The sequence below is a fragment of the Meleagris gallopavo genome, chromosome 1 (genome assembly GCF_000146605.3).
Source record: "Meleagris gallopavo isolate NT-WF06-2002-E0010 breed Aviagen turkey brand Nicholas breeding stock chromosome 1, Turkey_5.1, whole genome shotgun sequence".
Classification (NCBI taxonomy): Eukaryota; Metazoa; Chordata; class Aves; order Galliformes; family Phasianidae; genus Meleagris; species Meleagris gallopavo.
This window is the reverse complement of record NC_015011.2, coordinates 89,043,995-89,054,186: the sequence shown is the minus strand read 5'-3', so window position 1 is coordinate 89,054,186 and position 10,192 is coordinate 89,043,995. Positions and strand designations below refer to the sequence as shown.

At 37.3% G+C, this 10,192-nt stretch overlaps 1 protein-coding gene across 2 annotated transcripts in view; it reads right to left on the bottom strand.

The window, feature by feature from the left end:
• Positions 1 to 4,598: 4,598 nt before the first annotated feature.
• The window catches only part of LOC104909327 (ephrin type-A receptor 6), a 314,483-nt gene continuing 308,889 nt past the window's right edge, over positions 4,599 to 10,192 (bottom strand). For both annotated transcript variants that reach the window (XM_031556463.1, XM_031556460.1), the window contains exon 13: positions 4,599 to 5,520. In XM_031556463.1, the coding sequence (XP_031412323.1) occupies positions 5,287 to 5,520 (234 nt within the window). In that variant the 3' untranslated portion in view covers positions 4,599 to 5,286. The remainder of the gene's footprint in view (positions 5,521 to 10,192) is intronic.

Below are 10,192 nucleotides of genomic sequence, written 5' to 3'. Positions count from 1 at the left end.
ATCTTGAGCCAGGATAATTTATTTTGCATTTAAGTAGCACATGGTACAGAATGTCAGTGTGCCAATCCTCCCCTTCTGTACATGTTAGAGCATATCTTTAAGAAAAATGCCATCCTGATTCAAAGACTTTCAAACAAAAATTTCCACAACCATGAATAGGTTATTTTTATTGGTTAGAGTTACTTTCACTGTTTGAATCAAGAACTGCAATAACAAATCAAACATAAGGTGCTCTAATTCTGCACTCTGCTACAGAGAAAGCTTGAAAATAATGTATACTCTGCTACTTTGTTACTTGTTTTCTTCCTAGAATTACAGAATATACTTGAGTTGGAAGGGACTCTCTTTTAACTACCAAGATGCTAGGATGTATTTATATTGAGTTCACGAACAATGATTTTGAACATTTTCATGCTCATGAAACACAAAGTTTCCAATTGTATTTATCTACTTAACACATACATGGAGTTCCTAAATCTATAGAATAGTTTGGGTAGGAAGGGACCTTAAAGCCTATTTAATTCCCAATCCCCCAGCAATGGGCTGGTTGCCACCCATCTGATCAGGATGCTTGGGGCCCCATCCAACCTGGCCTTGAACATTTCCAGAGATGGGGTAAAAAATTAAGGTAGTGTGGGGAGAAGAAAGAGCAGGGATGCTCTTTTATATATAATAGCAGGAGCTGTTACATTATGTTTTACAATTAGATTCAACTACATGATTTAGAGATCTCTCTGAATTAAGCTCTTTTTGACTCTCAGCACCTAAATGAAAACCTTAGTGCTCTTCCTCAACCACATACATTTGTAGATCAAGTGACAACTATTAGAGAGAATACTCACAAAAGTAGCAAATCAGACAAAACTAGGACAGGTAATGTAGATTTATATTTATTTCATTCTTGTCTAGAGAGCTTCCTCCTAAGGGTCTGGTTTGATTGTGATCTCTATTACATTCTGTTGGCAATCCTGTATTGACCCCTCCTGAAAGCTGATAGTAAAACCAGAAAACCTCTAAGATGAGCTTGTGATCAAAGCTTTGAAACACAGAACTAGTCACATTTTCTATTGTGACAGGTCAAAAGGTCAAAGTGGCAGGACACTATTCTTTAGGCTACTTCTTCATGCTCTGGTTATTTGTCATTGAGCATAACCTGAACACATGTTATGTTTGACCAGTCTAACACAAAAGACAGCATCTCTATGTTGCATATCATAGAATCACAGAATTGTAAGGGTTGGAAGGAACCTCCAGAGATCATCGAGTCCAACCTCCCTGCCAAAGCAGGCTCCCTAAACCAGCTCACACAAGTAGGTTTCCAGGCGGATCTTGCACATCTCCAGAGAAGGAGACTCCACAACGTCTGGGCAGCCTGTTCCAGTGCTCCATCACCCTCACGGTAAAGAAGTTCTTGCGCACATTTGTGCGGAACTTCCTATGCTGCAATTTCTGGCCGTTTCCCCTTGTCCTGTCAACGTGGGTCTCCACCTCCACTTATCTTCGTGGGGGAAGGAATCTAGCAACTCATGGGAAGGCAATTAAGCTGAGTACCACTTGACTGAAATTCCATCACATGCTTTAACTAGTTGTTACATCTCCATACTCTGGAGCAGACTGAGCACATCAGCATAACTCTTAGTAACTTGCTTCTTTCTACCTCTCATGCATACTCTGAGAAATGAGTACTTGAAAATGTTTGATTTATATGTTAGCACCAAAATCATGCTACAGTCTTTTCTGCTGCTGTTAAAGGTTAGAATACACAACGTGTGATGTCTGGAAATGTCTAGTGGCTGCCAGCAGCTGGATTCCTGCACAGGAGCTCAATAACTCTGGTAAAGAAATTGGTATCGACTTGCCTCATCTAAAGACAACTCCTTCAGGATCCCATTGAATTTTGTACCTCTGATTTGGCAAAACCTTTCGACAGTCCCTCTATCTTGTTTTTCCGAACAGCTGCCAACAAACAGGGTACTTTATTGTCTACAGTTAATTCTTAAAGTAAATGACTAGGTAATATGCTTGCCATAGGAATGAGACCATTCAGAAAACAATTACTTCACATCCCAAAATCATTTGCATCTTGTTTCTCTTTTGAGCAATTTAAACCATCACCCCCCTTCATATTCCTAACTTATGTATCAATGAAAGAATACTGAAAATGTTCTAACATGTCAAAGTTATATAATAAAGTAAAAAAAAACACCAAATTAAGTCTTGAGCTGCCAGAAGTTTCATTACTTGTCAGTGTTTCTATGCATTACTGCTGTCAATCTATTTTATTCCTCTAATCAATCTAATAAGTCTGAAATCTCCCTGGATGTGGTATTTTAGCCAATCGGCTTGAGAAGAATTAAACCCACACATTTTGAGTGACTCTATAAACAGTAACCAATAATTTAATTCTCTAGTAAGTATTAAGGAAAGAACATGTTGTACATACTAAGGCAAAATTAAAAAAACACCCAATGATAAAAGCTTACAATTATATTTCTTTATGAGTCATGCAGTTCAGTTTTTAGCAGGCTTTTATCCAACTGCAGAATATCGAGGTGTCACCATGAACAGATACCAGTGTAGCCCTTTTTGCAGTAGTGACACAGATCTTGATCTATTCATACATATGTACACATTTTGCTATATACAAGTTTTCCTGGAGACCAATGTTTTTTTTCTAAGTATTGTGAATATATTTCAAATTCAAATGAATTCACGTCATATAAAATAGTGTACCTAAAAGAGGGATGCAAGAGCCGTGATGTCCTCTGTATTGACAGGAATTCTTGCTTATATGCTAGAAATGTCTTTTCATGAGCTGCTGTTGTCTTGGAAACCAACACTAAATATGAAAATTTAGTCTCTATGGGGCAAAAATCCACCACACTTTTTAGTATATCTCATAAGATTCCTTATCTTTTCCTATCAAATCTGAAAAACAAAGACTGGCAGTTGGGTATTACTAACTCCTAATTCATGCTTCCTTTTCAGAAATTACACTTCACTTAAAGTTTTTCTATAAATGACAGCAAGCAGAGTAAGGAAATAAGATTTACATTCATTGTCTCAATAGGTTGGAAAGAAAAAGCCAAACCAAAACAACAACAAAAAGCTTTACAGAAGTCAAAAGCTGTTTCCTGATTTTTAAGGGAAACATGCTGTCCTTATATTGTGTTATTTTAGAGCACTTGACAGGTTTTCCATCACTCTTTCTTGAATAGTCTCCTAACAAGTGTTCCAGCATGAGCACAGAGTATTGCAGTATCCTAAGAGGTTTCCTTTCTTGCTTTCCCCTATCGCAGTTACTGCTTTTTCTAGACTGATTCTAGATTTTTGCCCTGCATATGGGAGAATGTACCAATAGAACAACATAGTGTCTACTCTGTATAATCAATGAATATTAAGACGCTATAATTACAAAATAAACAAGAGAGTTAGGCAAAGCAGATTATAATAACAAAAGATAATAAATAGAAAGCTTATCCCTACTCTGGGCTCATTTACAAAACTCCAGTAGAGTGGATCTCCAGAAGAGATCCTTCCCTACTAGTAGCCAGCTCTTAAATGGGTCTAGGAGGGGTGGAGCCTGGCTCCACCCCTTCCTGCAGCACAGATGAATTGCCTTCACCTGTGCTCCCGTGGCTGACTCATTGCTCTCCTCAGGTGATCAATCAGAGGTTCAGGCCGTGATTCAGCAGTTCCCATACAACCCTAAACCAATATGCAAAGAGGAAGAAAATGATCATGACAACAGCAAGATAAAGCAAAAGATGTCAAACATCTCTATCTCAAGGCTGTGCTTGCTGAGATGTTAAAAATCCTCTAGGTAAGAGGGCCACTTAGCTTAGTTTTGTGAGAAGGGAACCCATGTTGCCACAGAGCACGACAGCTTTATAAAATCTCATTTGCCTTTTACTTCAGTGAATTTATCAGAACACATTTGTTTTAGCCTTAAACATAGAGACTCTGCAATACCATTACTACAGCAATATTGAATCAACAAATAAAACAGTACTTACTACAATTGCAGTTAAATTAGATGAGTTCCTCATTTTGGCCTAAATCACTTTTCAAAATGAAAGTATTTACGGAGAAATTACTTAACGCTAGTTTACTGTCTCTATTAGCATTCTGTCACTTTGTCCTATCACAGAAACCTATGTAGGTCTCTCTGAAAGTGATACCTCCTATTTATTTCCATGGAAGCTACAACAGATAAAAAGAACACGGTTTGATAGAACAAATTCTCAGCTACAAAACACTCTTTTTCAACACAGTCACCATCACAAGCTATGCATTTTCCTTTATGCTGAACAAGGGCTTGTATGTTATGTTTATCAAAATCTGTACCAGTGGAGGTGACTCTTGCCACTGCTGAAACGCACCACCCACTGCCTCCCTGTGCTCACATTCACTGTTTGGTCTCCATAAATGTTCAGCAAGTGTAGATTAATGTGGGTGCCATTTTTTTCTGCATGGAGAAATTCAGTGACGCATCTTTGCTTCTGTCAGACTGCTCCTCTGCTGCCATCTGTTGCATGGCAACAGAATCTAAAAGAGTTTTGGTGGGAAGGTTCAACCTCTACTGCCATACAACCAATATCTGCCTCTGACATTGTGGGTTAGCACCCTACAATAGGAGGCATTACTTTTGGAGCAGCCTTGTATAAGTTCAGTGCACTTGGCTCTGAAATAATTTTAGTTTCACTGATAGAAATTAAAGTTACTTGAAATCAGTTTACTGAGATTCTTAATGTTGTGGTGATAATCACAAGAGGAATGTTGTTGAATACTTTGCTGCGATGAAAAAGTGCTGCATCTGAGCTTGACATTTTACTGGCATCAGTGTGATCCGTTCCCTATCTGCTTCATACTGTAGTTGAAGTTTAGTTTTTCTTTTAAGTCAAATTTGAACAAGCTTCTCCAGATTTTACTTCACCGAAGGAAAAAATTCAACCAACCAACAAACCAGCCAACCAACCAACAAACCCACAAATATTCACTGTTACAAAAACAAATTTCCTTGTAATGCATGATGAATTTTTAAGTATTAATGAGATGAGACTTAAACCTTGACAAAAAGGTCCTACATACTCCAATAGAAGGTAAGCTAAATTATATTAAATTTAAGATGCAAGCCTTCCATGAGATGAAGCAGTGAGAGGTTTTCCTCCCCTTCTGTATGTGCATATCTTTGTAACTGAAGATAAATGAAGTTAGCCAATTCAATCCATTATTTCTAGGGCATAGATAAATCTGAAACAAAAGGGGCACAAGGCAACAGACTGTTCAAAATAGATAAGACAAACTTACACTTGTTGTGTAAGCAGCTTCAGGATCATCCTCCAACACCCGTGACAAACCAAAGTCAGAGACTTTACACATGAGGTTGCCGTTGACCAAAATGTTACGGGCAGCCAGATCACGGTGTACATAGCCCATGTCTGAGAGGTACTTCATGCCAGATGCAATTCCCCGCAGCATGCCCACCAGCTGGATGACTGTGAAGTGGCCATCGTGTTTCTGCAAGTAAAAATGCAAGTTCAAGGTACACATCTAATTTGCATGAACTTTGTACTAGTGACATTAGATAGGGATTGTATTTAAGATGTATTTGCCCTGCCAGCCAACCCAACCAATGCTGACATGTTTTTTCATTTAACTTCCTCAGCAGCACAAGCAATCTCATCTTTCCTTGTGCAACTTATCTCCCCTTTTTATTTTTTTTAACATTTCCACACTCTGCATTATCATTCCAATGACCACACCTAATGTATTTTACCCTCAGTTACTATGAATGCTTTTCCCCACTTCTTAAAGCAAGAATGAAAATGCACAGAAAAATTTGTTCTGCACATAATGCCATATAATCTCTGCACATTAAGGAAAAGGAAGGTTGGGATGAAATTCACAAAGTAATGCATGGTTTCTCCAGTCTTCCTAGCTGACTGAGAAGTCACGTAAGCCCAGACCCATCAAAGTATTAGACTCTTTAATTCCTGCTGGAATCTATTCGTGTTGAACTTCAAAATATGAATTATATCGTTAATTGCACTAGTCTATGTGGTTAGTCTTGGTGGACCTTACTTTTCCATCTCCAAAATGAAAATTAGTGCTTCTGTACCTCCTAAATCAGAAGTCTGCTCTATCTATCTTATATAAGGCAGACTGCTGACAGCAGTATTTTGTGACCTCAGCTAACAGACATTTAGCTTCTCATGGATTATTCAGTAAGCCAAGCTTTTATGTTAGCAAGAAGAGCCAAACAAAAACAAACAACTCTTCCCTGCAAGCAAGTTAACTTTCCATTTTCTCTTTTAACACTTTCAGCATCAGGCTACATACAATTAGCACTCAGGACATTTCTATTGCTTAATTCATAAGCAACCAGGGCTGTTTAGTCTGGGGAAAAGGAGGCTGAGGGGAGAATTTATTGCTCTCTTCCAAAACCTGAAAGGTGCTTACAGCAAAAGCAGGATTGGTCCCTTCTCACTGGTGACAGAATGAGGGGAAATGGCCTCAAATTGCACCAGGGTAAGTTTAGGCTGGATCTCAGGAAAAACTTCTTTACAGCAAGGGTTGTTAAGTGGTGGAACAGGTTCCCCAGGAGGTGGTTGAGTCACCATCCCTGGATGTGTTTAAAAACCCTTTGAATGTGGTGCTCAGAGACATGATTTAGCGGAGGGTTGTTAGAGTTAGGGTGGTGTGGTTAGGTTGTGGTTGGACTTGATGATCTTTAAGGTCTTTTCCAACCTGAGCTATTCTATGATTCTGTATGTCTAGGTAAAATTAATTTGGAGGGAAAAACTTTAATTTAAAGCCCAGTAAGTGTATTAGATTTGAGAAACTGAACTGCACAAATATGCTCATCCCTGAGCAGCAAATTACTTTAGCATATCTATTAGGAATCAGTGGGTGTGGGCTTACACCTAGCTAGTCAGGTACATAAACGTTTAAAGAAAAAAGAAATGAGTACTCAGCTTAGTGTAAACAGTGTAAAATTAATGTTAAAAAAAAAAACAACAACAACAACAAAAAACCACCAATAAAACATCAGTCTTTTTCACTGGGTTTTTAATTTTTTCTTATATTATTAATCCATCCATCTCAGGATTGAACAATACCTAAGGAAGGCATATACCTGGAATATATATTATACTCAACTAACTAATCTATACATTCTTAAAGAAAAGATTAAAAGGAAAAATTATCCTGTGCGCACAGCAGGCTACTAAATTGAAGAAGTTGTTTGCTTATAAATAATTTTGAGGAAATAGTTCTTAAATGTCACTGCTGTTTGATTAAACTCCATTGGATACAAACAGAGAGTAACTTTGCAAACAAAAGAGATAGAGAAGATGTGGATGATGCAGTTTGTAGAATTCCTTGAAACTCAATTTCTTTCATAAAATCAATTGGAAGAAAAGATCAAATGCAGTATAGAACGTGAAATCCTAGATTAGAGACAACATTCACTAGGTAACAACTAAGAATATTGCATCCAGCTATAACAAAACAAGACAAAAGTACAGAAACAACAGTAAATTCAATATATGCACGGTTGGATTTCAAAGCTGCTATTCTGAGCTAATATATCAGAATGACAATGTTATTTGTTATTTAATGAGCCATGTATGAACGACACAGTCATCTCACAGCCTTTTCCAAGCAAAGCACACTTACTGACACATCTTCAAAAAAAAGCTACTTATGACAAACTCATAGCAACGTTTTCCCTTAAACATTCTCACCACTCTTACTGATGTTCTGTAATCTTCAAGTACTATCCAAATATGAGCAGATAGTTCTAACCATGTCACACCTGTAAACTCTACCCTGCTTTGTTGTCTTCACCAAAGCCACTGGTAATCATCTAGCTCTGCAGACAATTCAGCTGAGGGTCAAGATCCAAGCATGACGATATATTTTACATGAGGGAATCCCTGTTACAGATATCTTAGATTTTCCTTTCCTACCAAAAGAGTAAGGAATCTTTCAGGGTCCCAAAACATGTCAGTGACAGATAATTTAAATAAAAGTTGCCATTACTGATTAAACAAGGAAAGACAAACTACAAGATTCTTGAAGACTTTAAGCCTGTTCTAATAAAATAATGACATGAACCCTATCTGGTATTGCATCTATTGAAACCATGCTGGATTTGATTTTTGCTTTTTATTTAATAATACAAACTCTTCAATTCACTAAAAATTTATTGAGCTGGGTTGCAGTTAATTCTTTTTGCACTTATTCTGTATGAATAACTCTTTTTCATTAGCTTACTGTAGAAACAGGATTTGGAGTAAGGCTCCCATGGGTTGCTTTTGCAAAACAAACATCCCCCTAACAAACCACCAAACAAAACCAACCCTCCCCTCTGCAACCTCTAGATCTTACCTTTTCCTTATCATCATTCACAGTTCCATTCTTTCAACCTCACAGTCATCTGCAACAGTTCCCTTAACCTTTTGTCCATTTAAATCACAAGCATTCATTCTTTTCTTTTTTAATTTGTTCTCTTTCAAATCTAGGCCATGCTTGACTGATTTTTTTCATAAAACATAACCTTTTTTTCTGCTCCTTCCAAATCTCAGTATTTTCCTTACAAGTATAGCAGAAATGCTTTTGCAAATCTCTCTCTCTCTCTCCTTCTTTCACATTTCTTTCAGCTTCTGCCTTGACATAAAAGTTCAGGCTTCTTATCTTCACCTTTAAAGAAATGACAGACTTGCTAACAGACCAGTTACAATTTTATTACATTCTCTTCCTTTCTCCAAACATTTTTCTGAATCTTCATCCACATCTGTTCCTGTCTGTCACTTCTCATTCTTGTTTTACATTGTTTAATACCACCCTCATATCTGGAAAAACTGTATTTTTACTGTCAGCAAAACAATTTATTCCGTGAGTCTCTTTGTAATCACTTCTTCTGTGTTGGTTTCCTTGCCAGATGTATTCCCTTACCATCTACAAACTGTTATCTTCAGATATATCAAAATATTTGTCTGATTTAACGTGACCAGAACAGAGACCTGGGCCACATTTAACCCTTGGGAAATTCAACTAGGCTGGTGAATGCTATGTACAAATCTGGACTCATATCTTCAGAATTTGTAAATTCCCACGTACATTCGTGAGTCAAATCAATCCTTTAGCAACTTTCCATTATCTCGTTTCATTTGCTTGTCCTATAGGGACACGAAATGCTCAACTAAATGATATGGCAGCTGTTATCTGGGGCTTTATTCTGATTCCCATGACTTATATTTGAAATATGCTTTTGACAGGATTCCCATTGGGGTGTTAAAGGTATTCATCAATACTGGCAGCAATTCAGACCCCAGTGGACTTACCACATTTATCCTATCATCCCATCAAATTTTAATCAGGCTTTAATGGCTTTGCTAAATAAACTTTTATTATCAGCTGAATATAAATGCAGTATCTGTGTGGTTCTCATTTATGCAGGTCTATGAAAAATGTTTTCTGCTGTTGCAGTTTGCCTTCAAAAATCTTACATGTGAGAAGTATTCTCATTATATTACAGAACCTTCAATAGCACTGATGTATAATGAGGCAGTAAAGGGAGTTGGCTATTTCAGGGAAAGAAGGAAGGTATTTTAAGTTTCTATCGTTGTTCTCCACTTCATAGTTTTCAACTCTAGTCTGCATGATTTCAGTGCTTTTCTACAGGACCACAGATTTTTTCCTTTTCAGAAGGCTTTTTCTGTTTTAATACCGAATAACTTTTTGGCAGAGTGGTGAGTCAAGTTTCCTGTATTGTTTATGGACTATTGTTTCTGGAGTAGATAAATCTACACCAAAATTCAGTTCTGGACTCAAAGTAAGATCTCAGCACTTTTATGCCGTTACATTCTGAGAAGTGCAGATAATTTAGATCTTGTTGTTGACAGAGAATGGCACTGAGAATTGCGTTTCTAGATCTAACTTGGATTATCTTCACCACTGATGGTTGCTATGGCTCACTATATGAAAGATCTAGTTTTTGCAATCACTATTTGACAGTGCAAAGTAAATTGTAGCTTTTTATTGGGATAAATCTTCTATGTTCAATTTGAAACTTGGTACCAACAGGAAGTGTAATTCATGCTTTATACTATCCTGTGGATTGCAAACAAATTAGAACTGAATCAGATCAACAATCAATTTCATCTTGAATGAATAGCTACTAGGA